The sequence below is a fragment of the Phyllobates terribilis genome, unplaced genomic scaffold (genome assembly GCF_046119375.1).
Source record: "Phyllobates terribilis strain yellow unplaced genomic scaffold, ASM4611937v1 Scaffold_1__5_contigs__length_1240528914, whole genome shotgun sequence".
Classification (NCBI taxonomy): Eukaryota; Metazoa; Chordata; class Amphibia; order Anura; family Dendrobatidae; genus Phyllobates; species Phyllobates terribilis.
In genome coordinates this window covers 855330988-855347747 of record NW_027362761.1, presented here as the reverse complement: position 1 = coordinate 855347747, position 16760 = coordinate 855330988, and the positions used below count along the sequence as shown (strand labels likewise).

General features: G+C 40.4%; 1 protein-coding gene across 1 annotated transcript in view; it reads left to right on the top strand.

The window, feature by feature from the left end:
* The window catches only part of LOC141153629 (eukaryotic translation initiation factor 4E), a 45135-nt gene extending 36448 nt beyond the window's left edge, over positions 1-8687 (top strand). The window contains exons 5-7 of the mRNA XM_073638605.1: positions 1137-1250; positions 5901-6040; positions 8130-8687. Coding sequence (XP_073494706.1) covers positions 1137-1250; positions 5901-6040; positions 8130-8244 — 369 coding nt within the window. The 3' untranslated portion in view covers positions 8245-8687. The remainder of the gene's footprint in view (positions 1-1136; positions 1251-5900; positions 6041-8129) is intronic.
* Positions 8688-16760: the final 8073 nt, after the last annotated feature.

Genomic DNA, 16760 nt, shown 5'->3' with positions numbered 1-16760 from the left:
ATTTTAAATTACTCAGAATTAGAACTTCTGCTATGGGGCCCCATGATTTTTATATACTACCCTGCCTGCGAGGAAATACCCAATTCTCCGGCCATGTGATCTGACTCTTAAGGTCTGTTAGTTACAATGGAGGACAACCCCTTTTAAGTTTGTTTCCACATGAAAACGTTTATTATGTTTCATAAGGAAAAACTTCCTCAATTGTAGACATTTTTTAAATAAATATCAAGGTTGGCCTGTGACTTTGTCTAAGTTTTAAATGTTGTCCCTCTGTGTATTTTAATTGGACATCCATGCTTTAAAGGGAACCTGTCGCCCCCAAAACTGAAGTTGAACTATTTGACATTCATATAGGGAGCTTAACCCAGTTTCATTTGATATGTAAATTAGGGCCCTTTGGTGCACCCTTGGCGTGGCCAAGTCTCGGCACACCTTTCTGACACCTCACTTACCATCCTTCTATCCCTTCTGTTATGGTGCTTGACTGTGGTTACTATAAAGCACTGCCTGATCTAAATCCCCAGCCCTGCATGCACTGACATTTGTGGCCTGAGAGTAGACTGTGTCAGCGTGTACATGTTCTCATCTCCCCTCCTGGCAGCACCTGCTGAGTGATGCTTTGTGCAGCGAGCACACAGGAGAGGTATAAGAAGGCACCTGCACCACTGACACTGTGTGCGCTCTAGGATTCAGAAGTGTCAGTGTGTACAGGGCTGTACTGACCTAGATCTGGCAGCCCTTCATGGCAAATGCTGTCAATCACCATAAGTTATGCCTGGTGAGCCTTACAGGCAATCAGCTGCTGTTCTTGTGCTGATTCACTCTTATTACTCTTGGACGTATGTTCGAGAAATGGAAGTGAAGCTGCAAGGCTTATCTAGCATAATGTCATCATACCCAGCAGGTGATACTTTTATTTTAAAAGTGGGGCTATGTCATTTAAAAAAGGGTTTGTTCGTACTATGGACAGCCCCTTCAAGCTCTTCATCCATCTATTACATTCTTATGAGCTGTATGAACCTTAACCAGGAAGATCTGCCTCTTGGGCTGCTATAATAAGGTTGAAGACCAGTCATGTCTTGTTTTAGCTCACTGTATGATGTTAACCTGAAATTGACCTTTTTTTTCCCCTCTAGGATGGAATTGAGCCCATGTGGGAGGATGAGAAGAATAAGCGTGGAGGAAGATGGCTAATTACCCTGAATAAGCAGCAAAGAAGAAACGACTTAGATCGCTTTTGGTTAGAAACGGTAGGTTTTTATTCCATCATACCTTACACTGAAGTAGTTTGGAGGAAACTCTACATTCACCAAACAAGGCACAGTTGAGTCACAACAAAACTGCCTTTGAATGACCTTCCCAATTTGCCAAAGAATAGAAAGATTCATTACTTACACCCTTCTGGCTAATGGCCAGATCCTATTATTTATTCATACCTGTAACCCTATATATTGAGTTTAGAAAAGGGGTTGTTTCTTAACGTCTCTCTAGAAAGCAGAGGACTTCATCTGCTCTCTTATGCTGCCTCTGAGAAGGGTAACGATGTTGTCAGTAGTTTGCCTTGGATGAGAATTTGTGCACACGTATGTGTACAACCTTTCCTCATAGTTAAAATCTGACATATCCCTTTAAAAGGGGTGTCTAGTGAACAACAAGTCATCAGCTATCCACAGGAATGGTGGGTGAGCCACCAATGGGGGTCCTTCACCAATCGGCAGACCGAGGAATTTTTATTCTCAACAGGAAACTTTATCCCCGTTACACCTAACTGCTGGTCCATCCATTGTCTGAGGCTTCCAGCAAAAGCCAAGCACAGCTCGGCAATGCCATTGGAAACAAATGAAGGTGCAGGTCAACATCCACACTGCCGCTCCATTTTAACGAGGATAAAAGTCCCACCTTATGCCGATGGCTGCAGGTCCCATCTGTCAGACCCCCCCCCCCCCCCAATCTGTCCTGTGGATAGGTGGTAACTTGTTTTCAGCCGACAACCCTTTTAACAACTTTGTTTCCACTTTTGATGCACTAAACACATGTAAAAAGTATCATGGTACTGGCAGCTGCAAATCTATAATGAAAAACTGTACTTGGATTTTTCACCTTGGCCTGACCTTTACTGCCAACTTTTACAAATGTTTTTAAGATCTTTGTAAACTGTAGTTATATTTTTGCCTAATGTGTTATCTTATGCGCGGATTGGAGGACTAAGAAAGTAAAGCTAAAGCAGTTGTATGGCTTTTACTGATACTATCCTCCTATAAAAAACAAAATGGTAGAGGAACAGGCATGGTTCCAAGACTGACTCTGAGCCTACTTAATCTACCAACATTATTTTACGAGCATTGGTACATTAATGTATTTTAATATCAAGTGTTTTGATGAATATGAAGCATTTAAAAAAAAAAAATACATATTAAATACCCCCCACCCCTTTTCCCCCTTGCCAAATTTCTGTTGTATCCTAAAAAGTCGCATCAAAATATATTATGTAAACTGTATGTTAAACTCCAAAAAGAAAGGGAAAAAAACAAAGCCAAAATTGCCATTTTTCAGTCACCGCACTACCAAAAATAAATATGCAGTACTCGCAAAAAGTTAGGGATATTTGGCATTTGGGTGAAATTACAGAAAATATAAAAGGTTCACATTAGGGTATGTGCCCACGTAGCGTTTTACAAGCGTATTTGATGTGGAATTTCCGCAGCGGAAACGCTTGTAAAACGCTTACTAATCCGCACCCCGTGGTCCCTAATGAGAATCCGCAAGTTCTATGCCCATGCTGCGGATTTTTCCGCAGCGTTTTTGATGCGCACAAAAATCCGCACCATGTCATTTAATTTTGCGTTTCCGCATGTGGAATTGCCATTTCAATGCAATAAAAAACACGCGATAAACGCTTGCATAATTCCGCATGCGTTTTTCCAGGAAAGGACATGCGGAAATGAAGCACAAATTTTCCACAACGTGGGCACATGAAAGTAGGGCATTTAAGTAGAAGCGTGCAATGGTTATTTTCTCCTCTCGAACAATATATTGAAACAAAAGCCAACAACCTTGGTGGATATATCCCCAAAAAAAGTCAATGTTTCAATAACTTGTCATGTAGCCTTGAGCATCAAATACAGCTTGACAACATTGTCTCATGCTGTTCACAAGTCAAGTTGTCTGCTGAGGCATGGCATCCCACTCTTCTCAAAAGGCTGCCCTCAGGTCATTGAGGTTCTGGGGTACAGAGTTACGAGCCTCTACACGGCGACTCAGCTCATCCCATAGGTTTTCTATGGGATTCAAGTCTGGTGGAAGTGCAGGCCACTCCAGCAGACGTTCCCTAATGATGTGACCTCGATGAGCTGGAGCATGGTCATCCATGAAGATGAAATTAGGCCTGTGTTGTTCGTGCAGAGGTACAATGACTGGATTAATGATATTCGATAGTAGTAGTAGCTTCTCACTGTATCATTCACAAAGTGCAGGGCAGTTCTGTATTGACTAGACACAACTGCCCACAATGTAACACCACCAGGACTGGTGACAACAGTGGCTGATGCACAGCTCTCCTTGACGTGTCCAACATCTCCAATAGCTGACTATTAATAACAGCTCACAACTGTTTGGTTAGCCATTACTGGCTAGATTACAGGGGGATCCCAGAAAAAAATTACTGTAGGGACCCCTATAAAATCTAACCAGCAAAGGCTAAACCGACAGCTGTGGGATGATATTAATAGCCAGGGAAGGGGCCATGTATACTGGCCCCCTCCGAGGCCAATATCAGCTCTCAGCCGCCCCAGATATGGCGCATCAATAAAATGCGCCAAATCTGTCACTTAGCCTCTCTTCCCACTTGCCTTGATGCGGTGGTGTGAAGATCCAGGGTCTTCTGTGGGCGTAAAACTATTTAGACAACACAGGGTGAGGATAAAACAGCGTGGTAATACTTTATTGAACCACCAAACGGACAATAAACACATAGAACAATCTCGGCAAATACCCAAGATGGTACAACATTACACAGTCTCACCCTTCCTCTGGCCCACCTGGGATAGAACAGCTGCGACTTTGGGACTTCCAGGGCCAACTACCTTAACCAGTGGCCCCCTGCTTCTGGCGGGCACCCACAGAGAGGAGGTAGTGGCAAGCTTGGGAAGCTAGCAGTCCATCTAGGTACAAGGCCAGGAGACCCGAGGATCCCACCCTGACCTGTCCGAGAGTTTCCATGGGGCCAGATGACTGGCTGGTCCCAATATGGCTTCTCTGAATGTCTCCATGGGTTCCAGGCGACCGGAGGGTCCCACTTGGCAACCCCAAACAACATATCCATGGGGCCAGGTGACTTCATCGTCCCAACCTGGTTTCCCCAAATGTATGCATGGGCACTCTGATGGTCAAAGGAGCAGATCCGTAACTTTCCAGTCAGGGCCATATACTCATAGGCTGGAATCATTTAGAATCCAAATTTGTGTCTCTTTGGTTAAAGCCATGCTTCCAAGCTGATGGTCTGAGAGAGTCTGATCTTTGATTCTCCTTGTAAGGTCTTTCAGTTCTCCTTGCAGCAAGATAGAAAAACCCTTTTTATATTTGCATATGTGGCTAAAGTTATCAGTCACAGGTCAGAGGTGCAGGGCTCACTCGGGTCTCATTGTTTTTGAGCTAATCAATTTACATGGTTGGTATACCAGGGGACTCTTTAAACATCTATCTGCCTTTAGTATAATATGCAATTAGCATAGTAACAAACATCATTGTTCATAGACCAATAGAAGGCAACAATCAGGGTTATACAAATACTGGTCTGTCCTTCTTGACCAGCCACAGAAATACATTTACACGTAAACATGAACACAATACTGTATTTCTCCTGGCTTAACAAATCTAATTGTCTGGCTGATTAAGATTAGAAGCTGTGCTGTCACAGGTGGCAAGTAGGTTAATAGGGTTGGGGTTCATGTCAGCCTTGTATTGGCAGCTGACATGAAGGCTAGGTTAGTAATGTGGGCATCTACAAGACACCCCCATTACTAACCGTATAGTAAAAGTTTTGAAATACACTGCCTGAAAAAATCCTTCATTTGAAATTAAAGTCAACACAGTTTTAGTCATTTATTTAAAAATAAAAAAAACCAGTATACTTGCCTAATCCCCTGAAGCCATTGTCACCTGTAAAAATTTTAAAAAACAAACAAAAAACTATCGCTCATCTATCCAAAGTGATGAAATAATCCAGAGTGTCCCACGGCGATCGGATCATTTGTAGAACAGTCACATCAGCAGTCACTGATTTGACTGCTGTACATAACAGCAGACTGACACAGGAGTGGAATTTCTCGATGTGACTGTTCTGCAACTGATCCGATCGCTGTGAGATACTCTGGATTACAGGAGACAGGTGAGGGATGTAGTGGTTTATTTTGATTTTTTTACGGTTGACATGGGCATCGGGGATTTGGTGTTGGGTGAGTATAATGTGTTTTTTTTTTTGTTTGTTTTTTTTTCTTGTCCGCGGGTCACAGGCACCGGCTGATGAGACTACTTTTCCCACCAGCGGTAACTGTTCACGCTGTTATCAGCGGCAGCAGCAGTAGGCTGATGGGAGTACTAGACTCTCATCAGTCGACGCCTGTGACCTGTGGTCAATTCTTTGTGTTTTTGCTTTGTTTTTGACCCATTAACTTCAATTGAGTCAGTCAAATATGCAGCAAAAATCCACAGCAAATCTGCAAACCTTTTTATACCTGTGGATTTGACTGATTGTCTTAGGCAGTATTTCGGAGTGAATGATAGTGGTTGCTAAGGAAAGTTAGAAAAAAAAAAAAAAAAAATCCTTTTATCTCTTGTACAACTGTTTTAAGAATAAATTTAAACTGTAGTTAATATTTCAATGTATATATATATTTTTTTAGCTCATGTGCCTTATTGGAGAGTCCTTTGATGACTACAGTGATGATATATGTGGAGCTGTTGTAAATGTTAGAGCAAAAGGAGATAAAATAGCAATTTGGACTACTGAATGTGAAAACAGGGACGCTGTTACACATATAGGGTAAGTTATAACATTTAAGTAATAGATAAAAGCGTTGTTATAGTAAATGTAATGTATACTATAGTGTTTAGTTTTTTTTTTCAAGTATAAGATCAATAATCTTTGTAAAGCTGGAAAAGTTGAAAAAATGTGTTTGCGTGTATATATGTATGCACATACGCGCTTGTTTAGTGGTTGGTATACAGCGATGGAGAAGGCACAGAAAGACAGAACGCAGAGTTTATTACTATGGGCACTCCGGCTGTCGCTGACAGCTGGATCCTTACTCCCGCTGCTACACGATCATGTAGCTGCACTGCGCTACTATGCCTTAATGTTTTAGACTGTGTCACTGCAGAGCTGGAGCTAGACCGCCCGGATGTTTAAAGTCTATGGGTGGTTTGGAAGCTCTTAAGGGAGGAAGGCTGGAGTCCAATGGACTGTCTACAGGTAACGGTAAAGTCTCACTATTTTGACAGACCTGTAAGACTAGATGCTTCTGAGCTGGGATGCATTACTGATAGTGGGGAAACTGAATGTGCAGCATGTAAACACAAGGGGTGATCTGGGCTGCTGTTATATACACAGCAATGTAAGAAGAATACTTTGTAGCAGCAACAACAGAGGTAAAGTCTGGAACAGCCAGCCTTCAATGAGGGGTGGCTGCTTCTGGCTTTCTTTTGTAACAGAATTGGTCTATTTAGCTTTCTCCATACAGAAAGCACAGCACAACCTCATACAATACCAGCGAAGCAGATGAGATTTCAGCAAATGTTATCTACACATTGCTGTGTAGAAATTGACCCTTTGAGAAAATTTGCAGCATGTCAATTCGTTGTGCAAAATTCAGTGCAGGTTCCACCCTTTTCCATTGGAAAGCGCAAAATCTAAGACAATTTTGCAGCAACATCCACCCCAAAGGTGCAACTTGTGAGCGGTTTACCGGGATTTACAAAGCTTGACCAAGAGTAGGAATCTTCTAAAATATAATGACCACTACTTGCCCTTTGAATCCTGTCCCTCATAAGCCCCCATCTCAAATAGCGAGATCCCTAGCGAGATCGCTGCTGAGTCACGGTTTTGGTGACGCAACAGCGACCTCACCAGCGATGTCGCTATGTGTGACACTTTGCAGCTATCAGGCCCCTGCTGTGAGGTCACTGATCGCTGCAGAATGTCCTGGACCATTTTTTGGTCTTTGCCCTCCCGCTGGTCAGCACACATCGCTGTGTGTGACCAGCGGGAGCAGCGATCAGGCTTTTAACCATGATAAACAGCGGGTTACTAGGGGCACACGCGCACTTAGTAACCCGCTGTTTATCATGGTTACCACTCTGCTACGGTAAACGGTAACCTCCCGCTCACCGTAGAAGGCTCGTAACCATGATAAACAGCGGGTTACTAAGTGCGCGTGTGCCCCTAGTAACCCACTGTTTATCATGGTTACCAACCTGCTCCTGCTTCAGCAGGCTGGAAACCAGGATCAGGACATTGTGGAAAGATTCTTTCCACGATGTCGCTGCTCCCCTGATCGCTGGTGAGCCTGCCTGTTTGACAGCTCACCAACGATCACATAGCGACGCAGCAACGATCCCTGACAGGTCATATCGTTGTCGGGATCGCTGTAGTGTTGCTAAGTGTGACTGGGCCTATAGTTATGTTAATCATTTCATTGTTTAACGCCAGTTGTTGATATGCATGAAAAAGGCACCGCTGAGCCCAAACATTGTCTGCAGAGGTCACATGAATAATATGCAGCCTCATCTTGCAGAATAACCATTTAGAAGCTGCTATGTTCTCTCCCATTAGCTTGGCTGCGTAATCCAAGAAGGTATGTCAAAGATGGCAAATAACTTGGCTATGGTTGCTGTTTCTAAATATATCATGGCAAATATCAAGTAATGCATATCTATAGATAGTTTTATATATCAGTATAACAAAGAACTGTTTTTTTTTTTAAAACAATTTCTAAGAAATATATATATATATATATATATATATATATATATATATATATATATATATATATATATATATATATATATATATATATATATATATATATATATATATATATATTATAATATAATTATTTTTTTTTTTTTTACAGGAGAGTTTACAAGGAAAGGTTAGGACTTCCCCCAAAAGTAGTGCTTGGATACCAGTCCCATGGAGACACGGCTACTAAGAGCGGCTCCACCACTAAGAATAGATTTGTTGTTTAAGAAGACGCCTTCTGAGTAGGAGACTGCGTCAAGCAATCACAACTTGGGAGCTGTACCAAAGCCTCTACAAAAGCAGAGTGGACTGCATAAAAAAATATGATTTCCACCTCAATATTGCTAAGAATTGTGAAGTCATTCGCCTTTTGTCTTGTGCTATGTTCAAATTTCCTCACATTTTATTTTTTTTATCTTATTTTTCATAAAATAAGTTGCCCAATCAGAACATTTCAACGCGCAAATGCCCTTCCTCCCAGTTATCTCATAGGTTGCCCAGGTTAACGCTGTAATAGTCATTATTTTTGCCTCTCTACTATTACAGACCTATTTATCCAGAGTGTGCACTTGCAACTCCCACAGGAAAATGAATCTTTACATTTGCATTGTATGCAGTTACAATAGTTTGCTGATTTGCAAGGCGGAGGATTAAAATGCATTCAAACTTATCTAGCGATTCATGGTTTGTTTTATTTTATTTTTTTCTCATTTTAACAGCATTGTTCTGGCTGTATTTTGTGCTGATGTTGGCTGCTAGGTTTAATTTATTTGTTCCCTCCTTGATAACATTAGTAATATTCTGATTTTTTTTTTTTTTTTTTTTTTAAGTTCATGTAACATTTGGTGATGGATCTGGGGGATAAAAAAAAAGCAAATTGGTTGAATAAAAGTGTTATTTTTTTTGTGCGTTTAGAAACCTTCTTTAATTTAATTTTTTATTTTGTATGCCATTACAAAGCTTTGCTGCAAGTTTATGCATTTCAGTAGAATCCGTGATCTGTTTCTGTGATTTCTTAAACATAATTGTGGAATTTTTTTTTAATGTACATCATAATGACATTCCTTAATCTTTACTAGAAATAGTATGCCTTTGTTTTCGTCTTTTTTTTTTTCTTTCTTTTTTTTTTTTTTTTTGTATCCTATTGCGTATTTTAACACATTGTATTAGACTATATTTTGCTTTGGTTATACAAGAAAAAAAAAATGGCTCAAGTAGCAAAGCAGTCACCATTCATATTAAGACAGTGTACAAAACTGTAAATAAAAGATGTACAGTGAATTGTCTTTTAGACAACTAGATTTGTCATTTTTTTTCCTTTCTATAAGAGGAATCACTCCCTTCAAAATGGCAACAGCCTATCCTCATATTTCTAACCTTTTATACACACTGGCATACAGCAGGTAAAATAAGTATTGAATACTTCACTAATTTATATTATATTTCTAAAGGTACTATTGGCATGAAATTCTAACCAGATGTCTGTAACAACCCATCCAATCCACACAGGCAAAGAAATCACACTATAGATGTCCATAAATTGTGTAATAATGAGAAATGACACAACGAATAAGTAATGAACACGCTTACTGAAATGTATTTAATACTTTGTACCAAAGCCTTTGTTGGTGATTACAGCTTCAAGACTCCTCCTGTATGGAGAAACTAGTCGCATGCATTGCTCAGGTGTCATTTTAGCCCATTCTTCCATACAAACACTCTTCAAATTTATATCATCAGATTTTTTTCTAGAATGTCTCATTACATTTGTCCATTCATCCTTCCTTCAATTACATGAAGTTTGCCACTGCCATATGCTGAAAAACAACTTCACTGTTGGTATGGTATTTTTGGGATGATATGCAGTGCCTTTTGGCCTCCAAACATGGTGTGTATTACAGCATCCAAAGAGTTCAATTGTGGTCTCATCTGACTAGACTATATTCTCCCAGTATTTCACAAGCTTATCTAAATGTTGTCTAGCAAACTTTAAATGTGCTTGAACATGCTTTTTGTACAGCAATGGAGTATTGCATAGTGAGCCTGCATACAGGCCATCGAGGTTTAGTGCATTACTTGGAATCAGCAGGTACAATTGTTTTAAAGTCTTTTTGTAGGTCTCCACAGGTGGTCATTGGCTCTTGGACAACTCTTCTGATAATTTTTTTTTTCACTCTGTCTGAAATCTTGCAGGGAGAGCACCTGGTTGTGGCTGGTTTATTGTGAAATTATATGTTTCTTCACTCCCAGATTATGGCCCCAACAGTACTCATTGGAACCTTGAGCAGTTTAAAAAAATCTTTTGTAATAAATGCCATCAGTATGTCTTGCAACAGTAAGGTTGTGAAAGTCTTGAGACAACTCACTGGTTTCATCCATCACAAGATGTTTCTTGTGTGGCGCCTTGGTAATGAGACACCTTTTTTTTTTTTTTTTTTTTTTTTTTTATAGGCCATCAGTTGAACTAGCTAATATAATTTTTCACTAAGTGGCAGGATTGCTTTCTATCTGATAGAGATGAGCGAACCTGAACTTAAACGTTCAAGGTCCCGAACACTGACTTCTGGAAGTCCGTTTTAATGTTCGCAAGTCTGGGAGGAGGGAGAAAATTTTCAAGCTCCAAAGTTCGGGTCATTAATTTCAATGGGGTCTGGGTACAGTTCTGCGAACCAAACTATGTAATAAAGTTTGATCAGGTACCAGAACCTGAACTTCCATGGGTCCGCTTATTCTACTGATAGATTTCAGCTGATGTCATGACTTTTGTCTTCATGTGTTCAATTCGATTTCCTTGTGCTATTTCTCATTATTAAAACTTAGTTTATAGACCCCTATGGTTTGATTTCTTTGCCTATGTAGGTTGGATGGGTTGTTACTGACATTTGATGAGAAGTTCATGTCAATAGCACCTTTAGAAATAGATTTACTTAGAAAATTAGTGACATGTTCAATACTTCACCCGCTGTAGAAATCTAACATAGTGTTCGTCTAAATATGGCAAGAATGTATTTGACTCTGGTGCCTGCATATCTGCAACTTTAAAAAAAAAAAAAAAAAAAAAGTCCTTTCATCTGGTACCTACTGCTGTTCTTAAAGGGGTTTTCCATTACGGTTTGTCCCCCTTTAAAAAGCACTAACCTTTCACAATCGCTTTTTTAAAAAAAAAAAAAAAAATTAAAATATGCTTTTATTACCTGCGCAGCTTCAATGAGCGCATTCTTTGTGGGTCACATAACCCTTTTGGTGTCATGTAGACACTTCTTCCTGCTGTTACTTCTTTGGGCACCTTAATTAGACAAAATGACAAGCGCATGTCCCTGATTCGGGTGGAGCTGGCCTTTAGTGATTGCCAGAAGTCTGACTTCATTGTCCTTCTTTGCACAGATCCTGCCGATTGTTTTGGGGCACCAACCCTGTGAGCATGGCAAGCGATGTGCTGATTGTTATTCGCATATTACCGTTTTTGTCAGCTGAAAGTTCTCTGTTGCATTGTGCACCACGCATCTCCAAGCTCAGATCAGGCTTCACGGTACTCTGCACGGTTCCTGCCGATGCTTTGGATAGTCTGGATCTGTGCAGAGGACCGTGAAGTCAATGATCTGAACATGAGTGCACAGACTCCTGTGAATGATTGAAAAGCTTCTGTGCCCACATCAGTAAGGTCCTCTAGTCATTTCTTCTGATTCCGGTGCCCAGATTGGAAGTGACCGCAGCAAGTTGTGTTTCAAGACACTAGAGGGTTATGTGACCCACATAGAGCTGTGCTCATAGGACAGCACAGGTATAAAGTTTTATTAGCAAAATGATTGTTAGGAAAAAGGGTCAAATAGTGGAAAATCCCTGGCTTGTCAGACATCTGTCATAACATTCATTAAAACATACTTTAAAAGCGGTCAGGGACTAAGTCGCACGAGTCACTAGTCGGACAGCCAAGTTCCCAGCAGATTCTCACTGCCGGCTTCCCTTGAGTGATGAGTCCCTGTTCTGCATGTGCATATAGGGAGAGATCTGTCACTCATTGGCAGCTGGTAGGGAGAAACTGCCGGCGAGTTGTCTGTCCCACTAGTCTCCCCAGCCTCGGTCCTCAGCAGCTCTTAAAGTCTTTTTCTTAGAAACACCGCACCGTTGGGAGTCAAACCATATCTGACTGAGTTTATTCAGCTGATGTGATACATGGTGTATGTGGATTGGGCAGCAGGTATCCGCTGTCAGGTTCCCTTTTATCTCTTCAGGACCACATAGGAAAGGGCAGATGTCCTTCCAGCGATGGGTTTCATGACCTCATAAGACTGGTGCACCATTTAATTTTTCCATCCACTCTGACAGAATATTGATGAGCAGTCATGTGACACAACAATACATATAAATTTTGTTTTTATTCCTTGTGGCTATAAATTGATTTTGCAGGGATTGCTCAGTAGTAGACAACCTCTGTAACCTATTCTGAATGTGACTATAAATTTGTGTTCCCACCGCTGGTGCTGTGTGCCTGGAGAATTGTCATGCTATGAAGACTTCTTTAAATTGTAGGAAAACCTTTTTATTGCTGTGATTTTATTACGATAGCTTGATATATTGTATTAGGAATGAAGAGACGAAACTGTTGCTTTGGGAGTGAAACAAGGCTATTTAAATAGATTTTTTACAATTTAGACAAATAACGCTGTTCTATATATTTTCAAAAGTTGTCGGGTTCAGTTATGAAATGAGCCATTTCTTAATGATTTTGACCTCCTGAATTCAAATCTGACCATAAATTTTTTAGTTGGCTCTTGTTTCTATGATATCAAATAGTTTTCCTTTTTACTGCTACATATAATTAATGCATACAAGTTTCAGCACTTTGAGACATTATTTTTGCAAATCTAAAGATGCAGAATTTTGTGATGCCAATATATTTAGTGGAAAAATGGCAACAATTCAACTAACTAAAACATTTCTAAACACCATTGCGAATTATAGACAGTTACAGAAATTGCACTACAAAATTTGGTCCTCATTCAGTGACACCTTTTTTTTTTTTTTTTTTGCCTTTCTCTTGTACTTCTGCAGTGGATCGTCTATTACAATTGTCCCACAGTAATCTGCAAGCATTGATGGATTCCATTATCCGTGATCTTTCTCCATAGCTGCAATATCTTGGTGAAATCTCTCACCATGATCGTCGTTCACTGCTCCGCAGTTTGGTGTAAAAAAGTCGATATGTGAATGTAAGAAATTAATCTTTCAGGACATGTTACAGCCAAGATCCTTCTGTATTGAGGAGATTTACCACCAACTCTTCATAGTTATTTGCGCTTGAGTTTTCCCAAAAAAATTAGATGCTACCCATGCAGCCTTTTCCTTGTCCTGCATCAAACTGTGAAACACTTAAAGGGGTATTCCCATCTCCAAGATCCTATCCCAATATGTAGTAGGTTTAATAATAGTAATATTAGCAAATATCTCCGATTAGAAATGTATTTTTTCTGACTTGCTATCTCTCTTACATCATGTGCAGGTATAGCAGGACCTTAGGTATCCATGGTTACGTCCACTGATAGTCACAGTTGCTGCTAGCTAGCTGCTTGTGGTCGTAACCATGGACACCTAAGGTCCTGCGATCCCTGCACATGAGGTAAGAGAGATAGCGAATCAAAAATACTATACTACATTTCTAATTGAAGATATTTGCTAATATTATTATTATTACACCTACTACATATTGGAATGGGATCTTGGAGATGCGAATACCCCTTTAATCTTGAAGAAGATTATGAAACAGGTCCAATAAAGACTCCATCCTTTATCTTTGCTTCACCTAACCTTGGAAATTCATCAATGAGATACTTGAATGCTTTTGCATTTTTCTCTATTGTCTTTACAAAGTTCTTCATTAGGCCCAACTTGATATGCAATGGTGGTACCAAAATCTTATGTGGGTCAAGTGCTGGATGCAGGACATTTTTTCTCCCTGGCTTAATTGAATGTCAGAGAGGCCAGTATCTTTTATTGTAGTGATACTCTCTTGCTCAACTGTCCCACTCACACAGAAAACAGCAGTACTTTGTGAATCCACACTGCAGACCAAGTAAGAGGGGCCACATATGTTGGTCATAGTTCAGGCACCTCAACAGCTGTTTCATGTTGTCATAGGTTTCTTTCATGTGGACTGCAGAACCAACTGGAATTGAAGGTAATGCATTGCCATTATCCAGCAGGACTGCTTTTAGGCTTGTTTTGAACAAATCAATGAAGAGTCTCCATTCCTCTGGATTATGACTTCTCTTCAGAGCTTCCATTAAACGATTGATGATGTTGAGTGCCACAAGATCGCCCTTCGTGAAGTATTGGACAAGATCTTTATCACAGTTGCGTAACAAAGAAATCTGAGCATTGCCCGCTAAGAGATTCCACTGCTGTAGCTGGAACCTAAGAACTCAGCCTTACTCTTGGGCAGATCAAAATCTCTTCACAAGCTCGTTCAGTCCACTTTGTGTTATAAGGTGTGGTTCAGTTGAGGTTGCTGATGAAGTCTGGGTCATGAGAGGAAGATGCTTCATAACACCAAGCGTCCTCTTCTTCCTCACTTGACTCGACTGAAAATGTTTCTTGTGCTTTTGGAACCGGCAGTTCTTCTGTATGTGGTACTGGGCGTATTGTAGATTAAACTTTTGGATACTGTAAAATCCACTTCTTCCCTGAAACTCCTTTTCGAATGGGGGGCACCATGCAGAAATAGCAATTGGTAGTTGACTGGTTGCTCTCTCCAGATCATTGAAACTGCAAACGGCATAGATTGCCTCTTCCCATGCAACCACTAGGTAAGCTGTAATGTACATCTATTGCCGCATATGTGTGGAGCCCAACTTTTATCCTGATCTCCTATTTTTCAGCCACAATACAGGTTACATGCTTTCCTTATCACAGTAGTCAAGTTTCGCCTTTGTGATGCAAAAGTAACTTCTCCGCATATGTAACCAAAACTATCTGCTTTGTTAATGCAACAACAAGGCATATCTTAAAAAACATATCAATATACTAAGAAATCCTAAAACTATACCTTACACAAAGAGCATTTATAAAAGTAGGTAATGCAACTGTAATTAGAGTTACGTCATCGGAGCTGAGTTGGCGTTTTTTGATTGATCACTCTCAGATGATAGAATACTGAAGGCTCAATAGATTAAATATATGATGTAATGGACTAGCTACTAACAATGCAATAATGATGATGATATAAAGATGCAATTTTTCTATAACCCTGCATGAAAGGTGTAACAGCCTGCTCTGGATCTTAAAAATTAGAGCCTAACTACAAAGTTAGTTTAAGATCAACTGTTTTCGTCTGTGAACCAATTTGGCTGTAGAACAGTGTACTTAAGAGACTGTGCGGGAGGAATTTTATTTTTTAATCCAAAAGCTAGTGTAGCAGTTCTAGCACATTATTTCACTGTGTGTTCTTCAAGAACATGTTTTGGCATTCATACCTTTGACTACAGCTGTGCAACAGGTGTAAAACTGGAGCCAAAAGCTAAATGGGTTGTCCACTCTCAGGACTAGCCTTTTTTTAAATGAATTAGTCACCCTTGTCAAATAAAAATAACACATACTCCCCTTTGCCACTGGCGTCGGAATTAATATAACTTGTTATGCCACGTGAGCCCTGCAGCCAATCGCCTGCCACTATTGGGTTGCTACGTTTTAACTACTTCCACTTGTCTGAAATTTGTCTGAGGGAAGTGAGAGCACAGCAGCCTAATGGTGACCACTGGTTGGCTAGAGGGCTCACCTGGCATAACCGTGCTATGTCTAACCGGCGCTGACGTTGCTGGAAGAACGCTGGTGATGGAGATGAGCATATGTTATTTTACAAGGGGGGTTCCTATATTTAAAAATAGGTTGTTTAGGTAGTGAAATCCAAATGGGAATAGAGGAAATACTTTCCCAAAGTGTGTTTGTGGATTTTTCCTCTTTTCACGATTTCTGTTTTATGGCACTAAATATCCTGAAGCTCTTATAGAGGTTTCACTGTAGCTTTAGGGGACAATATGAGGAAACATTAAATGTTTCTCAAAACCTAGATTACAATTCACCCCATTCCCTCTCCTGAGTGATCATTAGGGCTACTTTCAGTCAGTAGTAAGGGGGTAAATTTTAGCATCTATTGTCTTTAGTACCCAGACCTCCCATAGTTATACTCTGTAGAACTCCATATGCATCCCCATGACGATCTAGATATGGTTCCATGTTACATAGTTAGAAAAATGGCTAGGCTTAAAGGGGCTGTCCAATACTTAGACAACCACTTCTCATTCCCAGTGTTTGGCCCCATTAAAATAAAAAGTCTTATACTCTCCTACCGTGTTGGTGCCGATCTAGCGATGTCGGCATTTGCGTTTCTGGGGCTCACATGAGGTTATGTCACGTGATCACTGTGCCCAGTCAGTGCTGATGTTACTTTCCCCGCCTTCAGACATATAAGTAATCAAGAAGATGTGAGAGCTGCGGCTGGCCTACTGGCATGTAGTACCACATATTCATGAGATCTGTATAACTCCACCCCCACCACTGATTGGCAGCTTTCTGCCTATACACAGTGTACTCAGAAAGCTGCCAATCAGTGGTGTGGGTGGGGTTATACAGAGCTCATCATTCAGAGAACTGGTAGGTCTGCAGCAGATAAAGCAGTGATTTTATCAAAACTGCAACAAGCAGCCCAGAAATTGATACATCACTGGATTTGGGTTCTCTACCACTACAT